Source organism: Taudactylus pleione, unplaced genomic scaffold (assembly GCF_031769625.1).
Source record: "Taudactylus pleione unplaced genomic scaffold, aTauple2 ptg000536l, whole genome shotgun sequence".
In the NCBI taxonomy this organism is placed as follows: Eukaryota; Metazoa; Chordata; class Amphibia; order Anura; family Myobatrachidae; genus Taudactylus; species Taudactylus pleione.
Genome location: NW_028284938.1, coordinates 3449063 through 3471685, shown reverse-complemented (window position 1 = coordinate 3471685; position 22623 = coordinate 3449063). Strand labels below are relative to the sequence as shown.

The window sequence follows — 22623 nt, the reverse complement described above, 5'->3', positions numbered from 1 at the left end:
CAAATATTTGCAAATGTATGTAACTAATACCTCTGAATCGCTATTATCATGTAGGATTTAAGTATTGTTTTTGCTGCAGTGTGCTGGGGGGCAAATCTCTTTTTTTTCTGTGTTCAGTGTAAACCCCGCCCTTTACAAGCACCTGTGTTATGCAATTAAGCTGATCTGAGCAACTACCATTTTTTTTTGCAAGTTTGGAGAGGCATGAAGGCAGTCAGCATTAGGAGGATGTGCTGATGCTTATAGTGCCATGTGGAGGTTTTTTGGGGTACCTCCAAGGTAAGTTAGCGCTCAGCTTTTATATGTACTGTTATCATGCAGTACATCAATTGTAATTATATGACCCAGAGTGGGTGCTACCATTATGTAGCAATAATTATTTTGGGGTGAGCGTTTGGGAGTGGTGCCCCCGGGGCGGTTCTGAGTGGGCCTTTCTCATGGCATCACCACTTAATTCACATAGAATAACTTTATCACTTCTCTATTTGTTTGTATATTATTTGTGTCATTTTAATTCTTTCTCATTTCATTAACACTTATTGATTTATACTTACACATCTTTTCTTCATACTTCACTATCACCTTTTTCCCTTTTTCGTGTGATGCCCTGGGGATGGCCCTTGGTTGGAAGTTTTTTGGGGTGCTTTGCTTCTCGGACGTGAACCCCTTAATGCTAGGGACGCCAGTATAGAGGAGCCTTGACGATTGGCCTGGCGCTTATTCATATATTTGCAAATGTATGTAACTAATACCTCTGAATCGCTATTATCATGTAGGATTTAAGTATTGTTTTTGCTGCAGTGTGCTGGGGGGCAAATCTCTTTTTTTTTTTTTTCAATGTAACTTTCCAAGTGGCAAAACAGAATACTTTAAATTTTTCCTTTTGCAATAAGGCTTCACTCCATATGGAATATATGGAAAAGTTTTCCCTGAAACATTGTTATTGTAGGTGCTGTAGTCTGTAGCCACACTTGTAAGATACATTTCTTTGCCACTGCTGATACAATAACTAACAACTTTTTAACTCCTCTTGGTACTTTGGTTTCTGTGGGTGTGATACAAAATATTGCCCACTCAGGTGTTAATGGAAGACAACTCACCAAATGTCTATTGACATAATTTCCCACCATAACCCAAAATGCCTGTATTATTGGACAGGTCCATAGGCAATGCATCAGATCTGCCCCTTGTGTTCCACACCTTAGACAATTAGAAGTTTCTAGCAATCCCATTGCATGTCTACGGCTAGGGGTGAGGTAGGTCCTGTGTAACACATTTAAAAAGAGTTCAGTGTAAGATGTTGCTGGCACTAATTTAATCGATTGCTCACATGAGCGTAAAAAGTGATCTATGAATAAAGACGGAAAATGTTCTTTCCGCTGTGTCAAGCCTGTTTTTTGAGTGTCATAATTTAATTGATTGTGTAAGAATGAATAGTGTTGCGATATTGCTTTGTTTTGGGGATTCTCTGTTGTAAGAAGATCATCTAATCTATTATGAATTCCTAATAATTTATACACCCTAAATGTCGCTATTTAGTGTTGTAAGTCGCACAAGAAATAATTTCTTTCCAGACTTTGAGTGTGGTTCCAAAGCACAAAAAGTTATTATTCACATAAAAGCATTTAGTTACACGCTGTGATCTAGATACAATTAGCGCAAAAGGTTATACATAAACAAGGTATAGTTGATACATTACGCAAGCGCACCAGTCCCAGTTACAGTCATCAATCCTGAGGTCTGTGGTCACCCAAGAGAATGGCTACTAACTGGGACCGGGACACGGACTATATACCTTAACAGATCATGATAACAACAGTGTAGACAGACAAACATAAATCCATTGGTTCTTGGTCTTTGTAGTACGCTGTAGTTCATAGGACAGTTCAATAGGGGTATGTCCCAATTCTCTAGATTACATTGTCTTTCTTTAATTGATTTCAATTACATAGAGACACTACATTACAGTGTATACATTCTAACCAATAATTTCCTATATTCCATAACCATCGAACGCAAGATGCGGCTCCCTCACTGATAGGTTCAGAGATCTGGAAATAAACAGTGTGTCAGTTTAGTACCAAACATGCCATGTCTATCATGTTGTATACCATTAATATCAAATACATGCATTTTACATCATAATTAATAACTTTAATATAAACCATAATGTGCAGGAACCTTTTATGAGTGCGTTTATATTTATGGTTATATGTAAGTATGTGTCGTGTGTCTACATGCAGTGTAAAAGGTGCGCTGTGTGTGTTCATTCAGCGTAAAAGGTGCGCTGTGTGTTTATATTTATAATTGCAACTGTATATATGTGTGCACGCATTGTGGATACGGTATGCAATCGGGAAGCCGACTGCCTAAATACCGGCAGCCGGCTTCCCGACTGTCATATCCCGGCAAGGGTGAAATGATGTAGACGCCCGGCATTTCCCCGGCGCCCGGCATCCCGATCGTAGTGATGCCGGACGCTGCGAGCGGACAGTCGCGGGGGGGGAGGGCTAGGTTTACGGCTCCCAGGAGGCACTTAGGGTTAGGCACCCCCCCGAGAGGGTTAGGGTTAGGCACCCCCCCCGGGGGACTTAGGTTTAGGCAGCGGGGAAGGGGGTGGTTAGGGTTAGGCACTTAAAGGGGGGATTAGGGTTAGGCACCCCTAAGGAGGGTTAGGGGGGTTAGGTTAGGTTAGGTTAGTAGATACTCACCTATCCACGATCGGGATTTCCAGCGCTGTCGGGCTTCCGCTGCCGGGATCTCTGCTGATGTCGGCCTGCCGGTGCCGGGAATCGAACCGCCATGCGGCCGGCGGTATTTCATACCGATTCCGTGGATACACATGCGATCGTTTAAGTGTATATAAACATATATATATTAATATATATATATATATATATATATATACATACATACACATACACACACATATACACACAATTCCAGAGGCGGCACTCCGAACGACTTGTAAGAAAGACAATGACCGCTGTTAGATTCAATCATCAACGTTCCAATGCCTATAGCATTTTCAGCAGGATACAAAAACATGATAAAATACATCTTACCTTTATAGAGAATATCACCCTGTGCACAGACGTCCGGAACCCGCCGAGTGTGCGGCTGTCCGATGACGTCAGAAAAGTGAGCCACCCACCACCGGAGAACTACAGATAAGGAAGCCTGTTATAGTCAAAAATCATACAAAAGCATAACGAATTAGCATGAGACAGACTGCACAGACTTGTTACTAGGATACTCCACAAATATAATAAAGGGTGTGAAATTGATAACTTAATAAGAGAAATCTATAGCAGCATATCTTTACAGAAAAATAGTTGTAAACAAAGAAATGGTCTAATCATTAGGCATTGACTAGAAAACCAAATAGGTAAAGTAATCAATTGTGTGAACAAACATGAAGCATAGTTAATAACAAAATAAGCCTATCATAGGGATAGAACATATGGGTATATTAGTCTATTTTGAAAAACAGTGTGTTAACATATACTAGAGAACAAAGTACTACTAAAGACTATAAAAAACAATGTAGACCTAAATGTTCGTTGAGCCCTTTTGGGGCAAGAGTTTCTAACCTATGAATCCAACGTTATTCTGTCTGTAATAGACGGAGTGCTCTATCACCTCCTCTAGTCAGCGGAGGTATGAAATCAATTATTCTATATTTTAATGAGGCAAAGCTGTGTCTTGCCTCTAAAAAATGTTTGGCCACAGGCTGTTCAGCATGGCCCTTCTCTAGTGCCATCCTAATGGCACTCCTATGAAGGGCCATGCGCTCTTTAAACATCCTTTCCGTTTTTCCAATGTAGCAATTGCTACAAGTACACGTGATCATATACACCACAAATTTGCTAGTGCAGGTAACGTGGTGTCGGATGAGATATTTTTTTCCGGTCTGCGGATGATTAAAACTATCTCCGCTTAGCATGTATCTGCAAGTCATGTAGTTAGAACATTTAAAGCAGCCGGGCTTAGGAGGTCTGAAACGAAAAACAGATTTAATTAGGTTTTTTGGAGTGATGTCAGACTTCACTAGTATGTCTTAAGTTTCTGCCACGGGTATGGCAATGTAATATAGAGCTATTAGCTAAAGCCGGAAGATCAGTGTCAGAGGAGATAATGGGCCAGAATTTACGAACCTGATGTTTGACCAGAGAGCTGCCCATATTAAATTGTGTGGACCAGGGTACACATTCAGTTTTATCAACTTTGTTGGTTGGATTTAACGCTTGCTGTAGAGGGCTGTGAGCGGTGCAACAGACCAGTACTTAAAAGAAAGCAGAAAGTCAGCACTCCTTTGCTAATAGGGTCACAGCAGCGTTCGGTGCCCTCCTAAATGAGCACCTGAAACAGGGAAACAGCTACGTATTCGATTACAGAGGCGGCACTCAGAACGACTTGTAAGAAAGACAATGACTTCTGTTAGATTCAATCATCAACGTTTCAATGCCTACAGCATTTTCATCAGGATACAAAAACATGATAAAATACATCTTACCAAATCCCTTGTTAAGCCCCCGGGCAGGCCTATCATCTCCGCCCGGGGCTCGCTCTTTCAACCTGTATCGATTTACTTGGACCATTATCTGCAACAATGTGTGCAACTTGAACGGACTTACCTAAAAGATACAAACACTTTACTTAATAAATTGGAGACAATTCCATCTATCTCACATGATACATTGCTGTGTACGATAGATGTAAAGAATCTATACACTTGTATTCCTCATCACGATGGTCTATTAGCAGTACGGCTACTTTTGACCAACAATTCAGCGTACCAGGGACCAGACATCAATTTATTCCTTACACTCTTGGAACTTCCTCTGAAGTAAAATGAATTTTATTTTTATGGAGACTTTTTTCTGCAGTTAGCTGGATGTGCCATGGGCTCTGCCGTGGCACCCTCACTGGCAAACAGCTATATGTTTATGGTTGAAAAGGACATTTTTCTTTCAGATTCTGAGATTATGAAGTACATTTCTCTGTTTGTCAGATATATAGATGATGTGTTACTCTTATGGACGGGTCCCAGAAAACTAATAATTAACATCATAGACACTCATAATAAATCTAGCCATCCGGTCAAATTTACCTATGAAATTAGCACAGAAGCAATCCATTATCTAGATGTACTCATTACAAAAACTGACACGGGTTTAAATACTTCGGTTTACATTAAGCCAACAGATCGCAACAATTTTTTACATAAACAGAGTCACCACCCTCCTAGCCTCATAAATAGTTTTTCCTGTTCTCAATTTATTCGTAGTTGCAGAATCAATAACAACTTAGTTCAAGCAGAAGAGAATATCGATCGAATGATCTCGAAATTTGTAAAAAGAGACTATGATCTGCAATTATTGTTAAAACATAAAGCTCTATCAGTGAAGCGTAACTCACTATTAAATCCAACCAACAAAGTTGATAAAACTGAATGTGTACCCTGGTCCACACAATTTAATACGGGCAGCTCTCTGGTCAAACATCAGGTTCGTAAATTCTGGCCCATTATCTCCTCTGACACTGATCTTCCGGCTTTAGTTAATAGCTCTATATTACATTGCCATACCCGTGGCAGAAACTTAAAAGACATAGAGGAGTATTCAATATGGGAGCGAAAAGTCCGTGCTGGACTTTTTGCTCCACATCGGAGATTTTCCTGGGATAAAGTATCGGGCGCGCGCCCGCTTTATCCCCGTATTCAATATAAAACCTATGAAAACAGGAAGCTGCGAAGTGGGATCTGCGTAAAAAAACAAAATTTTCCTGGAATAAGTTGTAGAACCCCCCTAAAGTTGTAAAAACATGGGGGATCACTATGGGTACCCCCGTTTTAGCCTGCAAATGAAAGTCGGGGTTTTAAATAGCCGCAGCAGGTGTTTTTTCCCGACACTGAAGAAGTGTTGCAGAAGAGCACTTAGGTTTTTTTTTCCGTTTTTTTAAGTGGTCCCATCAAATTTGGGGTACATGAAAATGGGTACTAGCATATTTTTATGTCCCTAAAGTAAGTTTAAAAAAATTCTGCAACTATGCACCTGCCGCTAATAGCCTATTCTAGAAAACACCTGCCGCATACTTGCAGAATAGGCCTGAACCCATTTCCCTATTTGTAAACACTTTTTTCCCCAATTTTTTTTTTTCACCCCAATTTTTCAATAAATTTTTTGGGGTGTCCCTATTTTTTTTGTTATCAACTTTTTTTGACAGTTATTTTTAAAATGTCATTCCCAGGGGTGCAGGCTATTTATTTTAAGCCTGCACCCCTAAACCCCAACTCTGCACTTTTTTCACCACCTATTCAGTGGTGAAAAGTTATCCCCGTTTTTTTTCGAACCTGCGAAAAGTCTTTGAAATTGAATACGGAGTAAAACCAAAACCTCCGAAAATTACGTCATTGGTGCGAAAACATTGCAAAAACTGAGTTTTCGCTCCATATTGAATACCCCTAATACTAGTAAAGTCTGACATCACTCCAAAAAAATCTAATTAAATCTGGTTTTTCTTTCAGACCTCCTAAGCCCGGCTGCTTTAAATGTTCTAACTGCATGACTTGCAGATACATGCTAAGCGGAGATAGTTTTAATCATCCGCAGACCGGAAAAAAATATCTCATCCGACACCACGTTACCTGCACTAGCAAATTTGTGGTGTATATGATCACGTGTACTTGTAGCAAATGCTACATCGGAAAAATGGAAAGGATGTTTAAAGAGCGCATGGCCCTTCATAGGAGTGCCATTAGGTTGGCACTAGAGAAGGGCCATGCTGAACAGCCTGTGGCCAAACATTTTTTAGAGGCAAGACACAGCCATGCCTCATTAAAATATAGAATAATTGATTTCATACCTCCGCTGACTAGAGGAGGTGATAGAGCACTCCGTCTATTACAGACAGAATCACGTTGGATTCATAGGTTAGAAACTCTTGCCCCAAAAGGGCTCAACGAACATTTAGGTCTACATTGTTTTTTATAGTCTTTAGTAGTACTTTGTACTCTAGTATATGTTAACACACTGTTTTTCAAAATAGACTAATATACCCATATGTTCTATCCTATGATAGGCTTATTTTGTTATTAACTACTGTATGCTTCATGTTTGTTCACACAATTGATTACTTTACCTATTTGGTTTTCTAGTCAATGCCTAATGATTAGACCATTTCTTTGTTTACAACTATTTTTCTGTAAAGATATGCTGCTATAGATTTCTCTTATTAAATTATCAATTTCATGCCATTTATTATGTTTATTTGTGGAGTATCCTAGCAACAAGTCTGTGCAGTCCGTCTCATGCTAATTCGTTATGCTTTTGTATGATTTTTTACTCTAACCGGCTTCCTTATCTGTAGTTCTCCGGTGGTGGGTGGCTCACTTTTCTGACGTCATCGGGCAGCCGCACACTCGGCGGGTTACGGACGTCTGTGCACAGGATGATATTCTCTATAAAGGTAAGATATATTTTATCATGTTTTTGTATCCTGATGAAAATGCTATAGGCATTGAAACGTTGATGATTGAATCTAACAGTGGTCATTGTCTTTCTTGCAAGTCGTTCTGAGTGCCGCCTCTGTAATCGAATACGTAGCGGTTTCCCTGTTTCAGTGGCTCATCTAGGAGGGCACCGAACGCTGCTGTGACCCTATTAGCAAAGGAGTTCTGGCTTTCTGCTTTCTATATTATAAACACACATACATACATACACACAGTTTCAAACAGTCACTGGCTACTATCAATATTACTTCTGTCTGAGCTAAAAAATGACAGACAATGTAATTTGTCCTGTTCATAGATGGAGCAAGCTTTGGCAAACAGTTTAACAAAAGGCTCTCCTATGTTTATTCAGAATACAATTGTTAGTTCTACTTAACCACATCAGCATTGGATACAAGGCCTATAATTGTTGAACGATAGCTAAACGTCTGACCATTGTTCCCAAATCCACATTCAGCATATAAGTGTCTGTGTTATACTTCAATTGTCACAGACACACTGTATCTTTATTCAGAGCAAATACTCACAGTATCCTTGTGTATTCTTAATTATTTGTCACAAACATGTCCACAAGAAATGTCTGTCATCACTGAATATATGAAGTCTTTAAATATATATACTTATATGTGTATTGGTGCGTATGGGGTATGATAGGATTTTAAACAGTATGCAGTGGCAATGTGATTGCACGATGCTAATAATAGTATATTGGCATCACACACAATGGTTTCATGCTGACGACGCAAGATGGCGTCATCAGGGGCACCCTAAAATGGCGTCACTCGATATTTTAAGATCTGGTCTCAGCCAATCATCCGGCTTCGACACTATTGTTATAATCGTTTGGTGCTAGTGTTCTAGATACCCTAGATATATAATGTTGGGCTTGCAGGTAAGATAATGGTGTTGTGCCAACTAATGGATATTTATCTCCTGCTTGGGTCAGTGTTAAAGACTTTCTTGAAACATTATCAATAAAGTGTCAGATTGAGGCGAGTCCTTGTCTATGCCATAAAGTGAAAGGGTGTCCAGCATTCCCATGATGAAAATTGGGATTGTGTATCAGTGGAAGATGCATAGAGAAATATGGGTTTAATATGTATCTATGTTGTAGAGGGTACCATAATTTTCTGGTAGTCATCAACAAAGGATTGATCTGAACTGACATGGACAGATTTTAAATCTGCAGTATCTCTGCAGCAACCTGCCACAGTGTATTGTTTGGTAATGTTTTGGTGTGTATTGTTTCTTTTTGTTCTGTGCAATTATGTATTAAACCTGCATCGATACATTCAAACCACACAGCCACCAAAATGAATTACAGGATTCTTGTCAAACTTGGAGCACACCTTGAGCAACCAATTACAGCATCACCTGGGTTCAACAAGGCAATAAATAACAGTCCTAACAGTACAGTTAAACTGGGTAGATATATTGTACAGATTGTATAGTGCATACGCCTGATTGCGTGTGCACAGGGGATGTTCATGACTTAGTTCCATCACCTGTGCTGCACATGGGAAATATACAGTGAACAACGCCATGCTGCTACATGCAGCATGAAACAATATATTGCGCCGTCATACACTAGATTGTGTAGTGTGTACAGCACTCGTCATATGGTGTGTACCCATCTCAACTCCCGAAAGAAGGCTTACCCAAGCTGAAACGCACTGGGGTAAACCCTCCCTGTCTAACACTATCCCAATATCACAATGCAATCCTCCTCCAGCCAGAAAAGCGGATTCGAACTACCTGAAATCCCCCCTAAAGTACCACGAGAAATGATAACCCGGAAGCCCCCAGTTTCTCAGACTAGCTGACCGCCTATAAAACAACACAAGGGTCATTTCGTGTCAAATCAACACACTGATTTGACCTCACCGGCTCAGATTTTGTTAAAATTTGGTATATGGAGGGAATCGTTATGATTTACCGCCGGACCCATGCCCGGTGGTTGGAATCCCAACAGCTGCATCCCGGCAGAGGAGGAAATCCCGATCGTCCTAAGGTAAGTATTGACTAACCTAATTCTACCCCCTAACCCTAATCCTCCCTTAGGGGTGCCTAACCCTAACCTTCCCCCCCAGTGCCTAAACCTAACCTCCCCTTCCCCGCCGCCTAACCCTAAGTCCCCCGGGGGGGTGCCTAACCCTGACCCTCCCTTCCCCTAGCCTAAACCTAACCTCCCGGGGGGGTACCTAACCCTAAGTCCACCCCAGGAAACCCTAAACCTAACCGTCCCCGACCTCCCGGGGCTATCGGCGCCCGGCGTCCCTTTGATCGGGATGCCAGGTGCCGGTCTCCCGGCATCGGTAAAATGACAGGCGTCTAGATTTAGATGTCTGTCATTTAACCCTCGCCGGGATTAAGCAGTCGGGAAGCCGGCTGGCGGGATTAGGTCCACCGGCTTCCCGACTGCATACCATAAGGAGAGTATATATGTAGTCTAAGAAAAATACAAAATAATATTTAAATATATCATGCCGTTTCCAAAATGTAAAGTTTTCAAAAATCTGTCAAAAAAGCACAACCAGCATATTTTCAAATCGCCATAGCAGTTCTCCTAATTAAGCTAGAGAGGTGGGAGTGGTGTCATTTTACTGTGTTTTTTATGCCCTTTCCTATGATATACACAATAGGCTTTGTGAGAAAAAACTTTTTCCAAATTCAAACTTAAATTTTTGATCATGATTATGTCAAAAAGTGCGTCGACAAAAAAGTTCAAAACATTTCTGGAAATAGTCTATACTAATGTTAAATGTTTGTCAAAATGTAAAAGTGGGAGGATAATGGGTTCATAGTTAAAAATAATTATAAAGCAAGGTAGTTTATTCACAAAAGCCAGGTGTATTACAAGTAGTAATAGGTAATAATAGATTTGATGGCTTCATTAGTTTAATTATATAAATCAAGTTGAATAGAAATACTTGACATTGTATTAGTCAGTCAACAATGTTAGCTGAAGATAGTTTGACAATGCCTCAGTGGTTTTTAGAGTGTCATCAGGAGACATGACATAAATTCTTCCAGTTGGAGTTATAGGGACGAGTTTGCATAAGACATCTATTAGAGGTATGTTAGGTTTACAGGGAAATCAGGGAAAAGCTGGGAGACCTGAGCACAGGTAGGTTGGAATAATGCTATAGTTATCCACAATTGCAGAGGAAATTACTATTATGAATAAACAATAGTCACTCATGTGGAGGTGTGGAGGTGCTCCCCTGAGAGTACATGTGTTAATGTTAAGAAGACAAAAGAAGAAAAGGAGCTCTCATCTTTGCTGGGGGCACTCTTTGACAAAATATTAAAATATAACTTTTATTATGTATGTTAAAATGATCTTAACAACAAACAACGTACAACACATAAAGTATCAAACGATGATACAGCGAAAATATGAATAATAAATAATATGGTATTACTGAGTGTTAATACTCAGTAGTATAGGCTGCAGTCATGTTCAAGTAAATAGGCAACTCTCTGTTTATAATCCGTAGTAAGAAAATATATAGTACCTGTTAATTGCTTAAATAGTGTTACCTATTATAGTCTTCTAATAGACCAATATGTAGTCTCTTTAGCACTCACTACTTCTTATCGCCAACATATAACTACATATACATTTATATACAGTTTTTCAAAATATAAGGATAGCATCCACCAATGGTACAATATGTAATGCCGTCCATCAATACCGGCAATAAATCAATACAAATAAATGGTTCCGCTGAACATACTGTGGTATAGGTTTAGTACCGTGTTTCCCCGATAATAAGACCTACCCCGAAAATAAGACCTACCCTTAATTTTGTAACCCGGTCCAAATTAAGCCCTACCCCGAAAATGAGACCTACCTGAACTAATTTTGAGCTGGGAACGCTGCAGAGCCCAGCATTCCCAGTCATGCAGTGCACGGGTGACGTCATGACGTCACCCGCGCGCTGAGGATCCTGTGCGGCCGCGCCTGCTGGATCATGTTAGATCCAGTCAGCGCGCAGGTGAGAGCGACATCCCGGACGGCGGCGAGTCAGGTAAGTGCACTGCAATAAGGGACACTGCTACAGGGGGGGGCTGCATAAGCGGCACTTCTTCAAGGGGGCCTGCAAGGGGGGGCATGCATAAGCGGCACTTCTACAAGGGGGCCTGCAAGGAGGGGGCATGCATAAGCGGCACTTCTACAAGGGGGCCTGCAAGGGGGGGGCATGCATAAGCGGCACTTCTACAAGGGGGCCTGCAAGGGGGGCATGCATAAGGGGCACTTCTACAAGGGGGCCTGCAAGGGGGTAGCCTGCATAAGGGGCACTTCTGCAAGAGGGGGCTGCATAAGGGGCACTTCTACAAGGGGGCCTGCATAAGGGGAACTGCTGTCAATATTAATTAATATAAGACCTACCCCGAAAATAAGCCCTATGGTGTTTTTTTTAACAAAAAAAAAATAAGACAGTGTCTTATTATCGGGGAAACACGGTAGTACAGGTAATAGGTATGTCTGCGAAACAATATAATCCTATAGCCACAAAAACTATTTATATACCAATTAGAGCGGATCAATAGATGGTATTGAAAAAGATATAGAAAGGTACTATATAATATCTTACTACGGAGAAAATGTGTTCCCTGAATAATTACTGACTGGCTAAAACGATCATTCAAAAATTTTTCAGACTCAATATAGTCTTCTTGCGTTGTGAACATCAAATTAATTCCAGATATATTTTCTACTTCCCATTCATAAAGTTGGAGAGGTGTGAGGATTTGGTTCTCATATGGACGTTGTAGGCTGGCTCTAGCTGCCAGTCTCTTGACTGAGCCGCCAACTCCATCACAGGGGCCTTTCCCATGCGCTGTGGCATGTTAAAAAACATTTAATAACAAGTCACAGTATAATCAACTGAAAATATCTTCCAAAACACCACTATTATAATGCACTTACACCCACTCAGTACTGACTCCAGACACAGACTAATAGGTATTGTGAGAGGAGGGGGCACTGACTGGGTGCAATGTCATAACTTGTCAAGAGCTTGCACAGACATGCTACAAACTGTCCTGCAATACTGAGCATGATTCCTCACCATTGATTCATGAGAACAATGATTCATGAGCATATTTTCTAAACAATGCATTAACATTATTGAAGATCATTATTTTATTTCAAGCATTATTCGTTGTTTTTAATCAATGGAACTTTTATAATTAGGCCAACAATATTTAAATTTTTGCAAATTCTCTTAATTACTTTTTGACAATCTCTACATGTGAGAATAAATAATATATATATTATTAAGATAATTTACATTTAATTCAAATATTGAGTGTTGGGCTAATTTTAGTTGTTCCATCATATATGGTAACAGGCAAAAGGCTTGGAGGCAGTCACACAATATATGTACACATAGATAGACAGATATGGATATAGTAAGTGTCAACAGTCGGCATATTGACAGTGATTTTAGCATATTTGAGCCCTAACCACAGTCTATCCCCATCCCGAACACTAATACGGACTGTAGTCTTTCACAATGTCAACATTATGACAATTTCAACATTGTGAATTTCAATATTTTCACTGTCAACATTTTGTCTATGTTGACATTCTACTATCAACATTCTGAATTTTGACTTAATGACTGCATACAGGGCTGCCATCAGAAAATGTGAAGATGGATACCTTATGAAAATAAATTGTAACTTTTGTATGATGCAATCAAGGGATCTATACAACATTAACATATGAATGAGTTGAAGTCTATCATTTTGTAAAACAAGATATTATTAATGCATCAGCATTAGTTTTACATGATTATAGTAAGCCGTTTATACTGTTTTGTCATGGGTCTAACTCACATGCTCAGGGGGTCCTTGAACAATCATGTGGAAACTCTAGTCACCTAGACCCTGTAAAGTGCTAACATAGTGTTGGGACACCCCTTAACCCTTATAGTATCACATGAAGTTATAAAATCCTGAGTAAACTTAAAGAAAGCATTTATCTGTTAGGCTTACGAAATTAAGGTAGCTTTGTTGTACAAGTAATGTAACTCTTAAAGAATGTAGAATGTTGAATTCTGCGTCATTGCGCTGACAGGTTTCAAAAGATGGGAGAATAGTGATAAAACAACAGTAAATTGTGATGGTGTCCAGGAGGACGCTGAAAATATACTTTTTCTTTTTCGGTTGTGTTGAATTTCTGAAAACTTTTTGAATGTTCCTTCTGTAGATGGAGTTACACACACACAGGATATGCTGGCCATATCTGAGCACTATCTACTGCATTCCAGTTATCCCAAAGGCTTGTCGTGATAAAGATAAGGGTACACTTGAGAGACTACACCCGAAGCTGAAGACCAGAGACTGGTAGACCAGGCCGCATGTGCTGCTGCCATAAGTCACTGCTCCCAAGGCTAATACCAGTTAAGAAAGCTGCCAGTTTTGTCCTTTTCTAAGGACCTCCACAACATTGGCTATATTGGATTTATATTGTATTTGGAACTTCCAGTATAATACCGTGCCAAAAAGAGGAACTGTTTACTGTGCTTTGGATTTCTTCGCCAATCCGGATCCATTAACACGCTCATGGAACTGGTAACATTATTACCTTAATGCTGGACATTTTGATTCATTTAAATGGCCATACTGTACACTCAAATCTGAAGCCATTATTTTGTCATTTTTACAAAGCCCAATTGGAGGATAAAGAATTTCTATTGACACTTATTTTATATATCTGCTGACATACTGTTTTCAAAGGCTCTTTTATATTCGCTGTTATTAATGCATTTTCAATTTGTCTTTTTAGCTACATATATAATTACCATTTTCCACGTTTGTTATTTATTAAATGTTTTCATGCAATTTATCTGCGTTAGTTATGGAATAATATTTTAGGCTGAAGGCCTAATGTGTGCTGGTTTATTCTGTTATATTGTAATACCAGTGGACACCTGACCTAAACGGCAATGCCAATTTTAAGGGGTAAATTTACTGAAGTGAGAGTATTTAGAAGTGAGTTTTAGAAGAGATGTTGCCCATATCAACCAATCAGATTCTACTTAACATTTAACTAGCACCTTCTAGAAGATAATAGCTAGAATCTGATTGGTTGCTATGGGCAACATCTCTTTTAAAACTCACTTCTAAGAACTCTCACTTTAGTAAATTTACCCCTAAATCTCTGCTTACGTGGCCAGCTAGTATACTCTCATTATTCTGAATTACTGTACATCTTTCCAAACCCAGTATATACTGGAATACGGAAACCGTCTCATTTTATTTCTTTAAAGTAAAGCATGTTAAAAATAAACTTTTCTCCATGGCACTGCAGATAGAAAATAATTAAGAATTTTTCATCTGAAACTGAACAAATTGATCATATTGGACAACAAGGCAGCTTTTATGGCTCTTTTATACCTATTGACTGTTAATAGGCCTTCAGTCACTATCTAACCCAGTGTTGGCTAACCTTGACACTCCAGCTGTTATGGAACTACATAACCCAGCATGCACTGCTACAGTTTTGCTATTAGGGCATGCTAAAACTGTGGCAGGGCATGCTGGGATATATAGTTCCACAACAGCTGGAGTGTCAAGGTTAGCCAACACTGATCTAACCCCTGAAACCCACATTCAAATTACAGTGAATGGTGCCTTATGGGATCAAGCCTTGGATAGATTCTGTTAAAAGCAAGATTCGGTCAGAACCTTGTGCAATGTACAGCAGTATACATAGTGGGTAATCATGCCCTATTAGCGTGGAAGGATCCATGAACCTTAGTCCAAATTGAATTTCCCTACTGTGTTAAAAAAATTTAATGCCATGCTTAGGTGTTGACTCAGCTTGCTCCCGCGGGTCTGTGCAGCTGAATGCTATTGATAAAGGCAAGTTGTCAGGTAACCAGGCTATCTGGAATGGAAAGGGTTAATCATGGCCGGAGAGTAAATTGAGACACAACCAGAAATGGTGTCAAACAATACTCTAAATAATTAGGCGTGTCAAGTATTTATATAGCTTCTTCATAGTTATCATTTCTAGGCATGTGTACTGGTTGATTTGATTAAGTCACGTACAAACTGGGAGTTATTACTTGTGTCAGCGGCAGGGGGGCAGTATCGTATTATCAATAGGCAAATACTAATATTAGTATTAATTGACACATAATTAAAAGGTTGTAAGTTATCAGGGCAACTCACCCCTCTCTCAGCTAATTGAATCCAGGGGCGCAGAGAGGGGGGGAAGCGGGTACTGTTTACATTTGTCCTCCTCAGCAGCGACACAGCGGACAACGCTGTGACGTGTAGTGAGCTTGTTTTAGGGAGCCCCCCACCCTCGGTTCCCTGGCAGGTACAGGTCCCTAATCCTGATCCCCCTTGTTTCTACCCAGCCCCCTGTCTCTCCAGCGCTAGTCCCCCTTCTGTCTCTTCATCCCGAGACCCCTTCTGTCCCTCCAGCCCCTTCTGTTTAGTCTTTCAGTGGTGCAGTGCGCGACATCATGATGTCACGTGCGCTGATCTGCAACAAACAAAATAAACTTTATTGCACCACCTACTGCCAGTGCAATACACCAGCTCCCCACTGGATGGACCCTGAACCACTGCTTGCATAGCTGCTACAGTGATCAGCAGGGGCCCTGTACATGCCTGCACCCTGCTGGTCACTACAGCAACAGCACAGGCAGCGGCTACACTCTGGGCCCAGTACAGTTGTGCCCGTAGGACTCTCCTGTCGCCAGGCCTGCTGCTGAGGGGGATTCACATTGTCCTCCTTTGCAGCACTGCCTGGCCCCTCCCCCAGGGACCTGATTGGCTGAGTGCCGGGGATCATGTAACTGTGGGGGAGATGTACTAAGTCTTAGAGAGAGATAAAATGGAGGTTAATAAAGTACCAACCAATCAGCTCCTGTAATTTTTTCAAACACATCCTGTAAAGTGAGTTAGGAGCTGATTAGTTTATACTTTATCTCTCTCCAAGGCTTAGTACATTTACCCCCAAGTGAGGCACTGGCAGCGCAGCAGATCATCCAACAGGGACCCCAGAAAGAGAGGACGCGCTGGGGGCAGCCACTCCACAGTTACCCAGCTCCCCCTGCAGCACTTGCGGAGCCCCCTGCAGCACAGTGCCCCCCCTCATCCTGTAGCGTGTGACACCACACATAGGCCAGTATTCAATTAGCCGAGATAAGTCGGAAAGGTTTCGCCTGCTGCACTTTCCGCCTACACCGTGTGTTTTGGCCGTGGAAACTTATTGGGTGCGCCCCCGCTATTTCAATTCCAAACCACGCGAAAACGACAAGCCGCGATGTCGGAACAGGCAGAAAGTGCTGTCAGAAATGGGGAAATCAGCCTGAACCCCCCAAAAATGTGCACTAACATTGGGGATCAATGTAGATGTCCCGGTATAGACCTAATAAAGCTGTTTGGGGTACTTACGGTAAGTTGTTTCAATAGCTTATATTTAGCGTCTTTGCACAGGTGGTGAAGAATGGCATAAAACAGTATTTTTTGGTAAAAATAAGTAGTCCTGTCAAATTTGGGGTACTTCAAAATGGGTGCAAGCATATTTTAAAGTCTCTAAAGTGAAGTTAAAAATATTGTGAAAAACTTACCTGTTGCAAGCACCTGCATTCAAAAAAACACCTCCTCACTACTTGCAGACCCCCCAAAAGACTATGGGCCTGATTCAGAGCCACTCGTAAGCGGCAGCTCGTTCGCTCCGAGCGATGTTTGCCAAACTGCGCATGCGTACGGATCGATATACGCATGCACGAACCAGTCAGTGCGGCCGAAATTCATGTGCTTGCAGAATAGCGAATGCCTGATAATTTGAGTGACAGAAAGAGGCGTATGTGGGTGGTAACAGGGGAAGGTGCTTGAAAACGGGGAGTGGAGATCCGATCACAGGCGTGCTTAAAGGTCAAAACGGGCGTTTTATGGGTGTGCATATTTAAAACAGCAGCGTCATTGACCACGTCACTGTTTTTTTTTTTTAGCCAGAACTGCTCGCAAAATTGTGGTAGCAAAAACCAACCACAAGAATAGCGAGCAGTTCATACCCTGTTCGATGTACTCGATTAATCTAATAAATAGCGGACATGACGTAGGATGCGAGCGGCCAGGGGGCGTAGTTTCCCAAAAAACGACCACAAGTTTTGTTCGCTCGTTCAGACCTAGAGGCGTGAACAGACCGCAAACAGCGAACGGTTCATTTGAATAGCCACCCCTATTTTCTGGACGAGCGAGCGCAAATAGCGACCGGTTCTGAATCAGGCCCTATTTTGCTAATTTTTATGTTTGTACCCCAACTTTGTACTTTATTGCCCTAATTTTCAAGTTATTTTTTGGGGTGTTCCTCACTTTTCTTAGGGATTTTTTTGACTCAGTTTTCCTTTGGGGTGACTGTCCCAAGGGTGCAGGGTGGTTCCCCGACGTTTGCACCCCAAAACCCCAATTCTGCACTTTTTACCGCCTGCTTTCATAGGCGAATCTTTTCTGCCTATTACATTGCATTGACTTCCTGCGTACGCAAAAAGTCTTTGGAATTGAATACAGAGATAAGTTTCCGCCTGGCAAAATGAAGTCATCCGCAATACTTTTTAGCGGAAAATGGCTTTTCGCATCTAATTGAATACGGCCATAGTATTTTAATTTAATTTTTTGGGGTAGTGGGCATGGTCATTCATCCCAGATCTTAGTCACATCCCCCCAGTACCAGCCAGGGCCCGTTCACGCTCTTGATGGCTCTGATTGAAACGACCCCTTAATGATAGAATCTGACAATACTTATTATTCTTGCATTACACTACAACATACTACATGTAAGGTGGAAATCGCATGTAATGCTCATGGAAAATGCACAGTAATAAATCAAACAGATCCTTGTTTTTATGCATCTTACCCATTTTTTCCATAAGTGCGAATGAGCCCGTGTGTTACCTAGCTTTGCTTCTCTCATAGCTAATAAAATGGAGGTAGCAATTTGTGAATTAGTATAGTGACCCAGTACATAAATACAGGATAATGATGCACAATAAAATAATGCCATTGCCTAAGCTAGAGTGTAACTGTCATAAGATCCTCCAGCCAGAGAGAGCGTAGAGGAGCAGTAGAGTCACGTGGACTTAGCTCAGCAACAACACTGAGCACGCTGACCCTCCCCTATTCATTGAGGAGGGTCTGAAGGTCGCTCCAATAGGGAACAACAGCACGTTTACCACGCACATAACATTCCTCGCCGCACGCACTCACAGGAATCATTCATCTAATTTGGGGCTTCTATTAAACTAATAAAAATGGCCACGGGAGATTTAGAGAAGCTACGGAAGTTGGGAGCTGGAAAAGCTATTGCTGTGCTGACTAGCGGAGGAGATGCCCAAGGTGAGTGCAAGTCACGTTATTCTCTCCGTAGGTGCACGATTCATTCGTTCTATTACAGCCTACTGTAGCCTAACCCTGTGCTATAATGCTGGTCTCCTTCCTACTGTAGTCTATATTATATTCCTCATAGCATTGCACAACCTGATTGTCAGGTGGAAGTTGAACCCAACTCCAGCACTCATATTCCTGTAGAATGCCATAAAGTAGTAACATACTATACATATACATAATACTGGGCTGGACAGGAAGGACTGGGAGCTGCTGCACAGAAAACACATCTAGGGCCATATTCAATTAGAGGCGAAAAGTCCGTCGTCATTTTTGCCATTTTCTCTTATCCCCATATTCAATTTCAGAGACTTTTCGCAGGTGCGAAAAGTCTTTGTAAAAAAACGGGATAAGTTCTCACCTATGATTAGGTGGCAAAAAAAGTGCAGAATTGGGGTTTTAGGGTGCTGACTTATAAAAAGTACCCTGTAGCCTTTGAAATGTCCCCTAAAAGTAATGTGTGTCAATTTTTTTTTAAATTAGCATAGGACCCCCCCCCAAAAAAAGTGGATTCGTTTTGGGGATGAAAAAAAAAAAGGGGGGACAAATTTAAAAACTAGCGAAATAGACTAAGGGGGGCGGCAGGTGTTTTCTGGAATGCGGGTGGTTGCGGCAGGTGGATTTTTGAATCCCCAAATTTGATGGGACTAGTTATTTAAAAAAAACAAAAGAAAGCTAAGTGCTATTCTTCACCACTTCTTCAATGACGCATTAATGCACCTGCTGCGGCTGTTTAAAACCCCAATTACCTTTAGCAGGCCAAATCGGGGGTACCCAAAGTGATCCCCCATGTCAGAGCATCTTTTGTGGGGTGACAGGCTGATTTCCACAAAAGTGACAGGACTTTTCGATACTTACCTTTCCGTCGGGTCCCGTTTTCGCCGATTCCTAATTGAATTTGAGGATAACCGGGCACGCGCCCGATACTTTATGCCCTAGAAAAACGTCGATGATAGCAAAAAGTCCGACCTCTGACTATTCTCTTCAAATTGAATAGGGATACAGATGTCTCCTTACTCACTTTGGGGAGATGTCTCAAACCTTGGAGAGTGATAAAGTAGAGAAGTTGCCCAAAGCAACCAATCAGCTTCTGTCATTTCAAAGAAGCAACTTCTCTACTTTACCGCTGTCCTTGTCTTGATACCTCTGTGTTTTTACAGTATATGTTTTAAGAAGAAATGCACGACTAATGGTGCATACACACGATCAGATTTTTCCTTCAGATATGAACGATAACGATTTAAAAATCGTTCAGTCGTTCATATCTGAAGGAAAATCGTTCATATCTGACATACCTGGATGATCAACGATGCGCGTTCCCGTTTGTCAGATAACGATATCTGACATCTGATGGGTTTGCAGTCAGACTTGGACGATTCCATTCATTTTAATGCAGTCAAAAATCGTTCAATCGTTCAAATCGTTCAAAACTTTGGTAAAATCGTTCAAATCGTTTAATCGTTCAGTCGTTCATCTGACAAATCTGACCGTGTGTACGCTCCATTAGACACCACGACACATATAGCTAGTTTCGCATCTCTTTCGTCGTGCATTGTGTCTTTCACATTGCAGTCGCACACAAACAGGATTGTATTGTAGTTAGGACTTACTATTGGCAGACACTACAGTGGTAGGTGGCAGCGGTGTGCAACTGGAAATTAGTCCTTATGGCAGATGACTTAACCAGGCTCAGGTTTATTAACCAGTTAGGAACAGTTAAAAACACTGGGTTAATAGCAGGTCCATGTTATCTGGGGATTTAGTCAGCATGCCGACGGACTATATCCCGGCGTCGGTTTCCCAGCAGCAGGCGGGATCCCGGCTCCAGAATACCGACCGTCGGCATGCCGAAGGTAAGTATCGGAGGGGTTAAGGGGGTAAGGCACGAGGGGGAGGGTTAGGGTTAGGCACCCGGGGAGTGGGGCGTTAGGTTCAGGCACTAGGGGGGGAGGTTAGGGTTAGGCACCAAAGAGGGAGGGGTAGGGTAGGGTAGGGTGAGGGTTAGTATACCGACCAACAAGTGTCTGTATGTTAACCCTGTCAGGATTCTGGCTGCTGGGATCCGAACTGTCGGTAATACATACCCATTCCCGTTATCTGGATTGTCCAGTTGCAGTCAGGAGTGTTCATAGGGTTTGCTGTTAAGCAGCTGTAATCAGTGGTGGCAGCAGGATGTAAGGATGTATTGATATAATATGCGATGGTGGCGCAGGGTATATGGGATCTTATGGAGCTCTCCACTTCGGGAGATACTCAGGGACACGTCCCTTCACTGCAGACAGAAGAGAGAGACACAGGGAGATATGCACAGAAGCATTCGACGGCCCCATGAAGACAATAATGGGAACACACTTTGCAGTAAATGTTAATATTATGTAGATCTACTCAGCAAAAAAAACAGATAACGGAGAGTTTTAAGGCACACATCCACTAGGCGACAGGCAAAAGACTGCACGATTATGACATTGTAATCATGCAGTCGTTTGACAGTCTGTGCTGTGCCTTCACTGAACAAGCAGTCGTTCAGTGTAGGCACATCAATCATCTGCTAACATGTTGAACCTGACGATATCGTCAGGTTGTACATATTTGTACGATAATAGATGTCTAAACGGCCAGCGGGAGCGCGCATTGCTGGTCGTTTTTAGAAATTTTTTTAAGCAATCTGCAAACGATTATCGAACGTCATTTGTCCCCCGTATTTTGGCAACCAGGGCTGTTTCTGACTAGCCCGGTGCTGGTTGTGTGCATACGGGGGACCCCTTCTTCGTTTGCCCCTCAGTATGTTGCACAACCAGCACTGGGTCACTAAAAGCCCGGGGCTGGTTGCTCTTTGGGGTGTTGGGCACAACGTTTTATTTTAAAAGCCTTTTTTTTTCTCTTCACAGATGCACGGATGGTTATCGCTGAACCATCCCTGCATCTGTGTTTTATTTTATTAAAGACAGATGCATGCATCACTGGTCTCCCTCACCCGTGCGTGCATCAGTCTCTTTATTTTTTTTTTTTTTACAAATGACGCCGGTCGGACGCATGATGCTTTGGGGCGAATGATCGTATGAACATCGTGTGTCAAAAGCACCAAATCGTGCGGCCGGGACTGCCGGGGAGTTCAAGGGAAATCGTAATGAATCTTATCTTATGCTGGTCATACTAGTGCAGTGGTTCTCAATCTCGGTCCTCAGGACCCCAAACAGGTCACGTTTTCCAGGTCACCCAGCAGGAGCACAGGTGTATTCATTACTCACTGACACATTTTAAAAGCTCCACTGGTGGAACTAATTGTCTCACTTGTGATTATGTGTGGAGACCTGCAAAACATGCACTGTTTGGGGTCCTGAGGACTGAGGGCCTGATTCAGAGCCGGACGCTATTTGCGGACGCTCGTTCAGAAAAAGGGGCTGGCTATTTAAATTGAGCGCTCGCTCTTTGCGGTCTGTTGACGCCTCTATATCTGAGCGAGCGTTCGAAACATGCGCTCGCTATTTTGAAAAGACGAAAGGCGTATGAACTGCTCGCTATTCTTGTGGTAGCATTTTCCTACCGCAATCATGCGAGCAGTTCAGGCTAAAAGTCAGCCAACTGCCGTGGTTGATGACGCTGCTTTAATTATGCACACCCTTGAAACTCCCGTTTTGACCGTTTGGCACGCCTGCGTTCGGATCTCCACTCCCCGTTTTCAAGCACCT

At 41.8% G+C, this 22623-nt stretch overlaps 1 protein-coding gene across 2 annotated transcripts in view; it reads left to right on the top strand.

Annotated features, from left to right (window-relative positions):
- Positions 1–18649: 18649 nt before the first annotated feature.
- The window catches only part of PFKL (phosphofructokinase, liver type), a 238173-nt gene continuing 234199 nt past the window's right edge, over positions 18650–22623 (top strand). Inside the window, exon 1 of one of the 2 annotated variants that reach the window (XM_088451030.1) lies at positions 18650–18886. In XM_088451030.1, coding sequence (XP_088307156.1) covers positions 18802–18886 — 85 coding nt within the window. In that variant the 5' untranslated portion in view covers positions 18650–18801. The remainder of the gene's footprint in view (positions 18887–22623) is intronic. The other variant, XM_088451029.1, reaches the window with a different exon arrangement.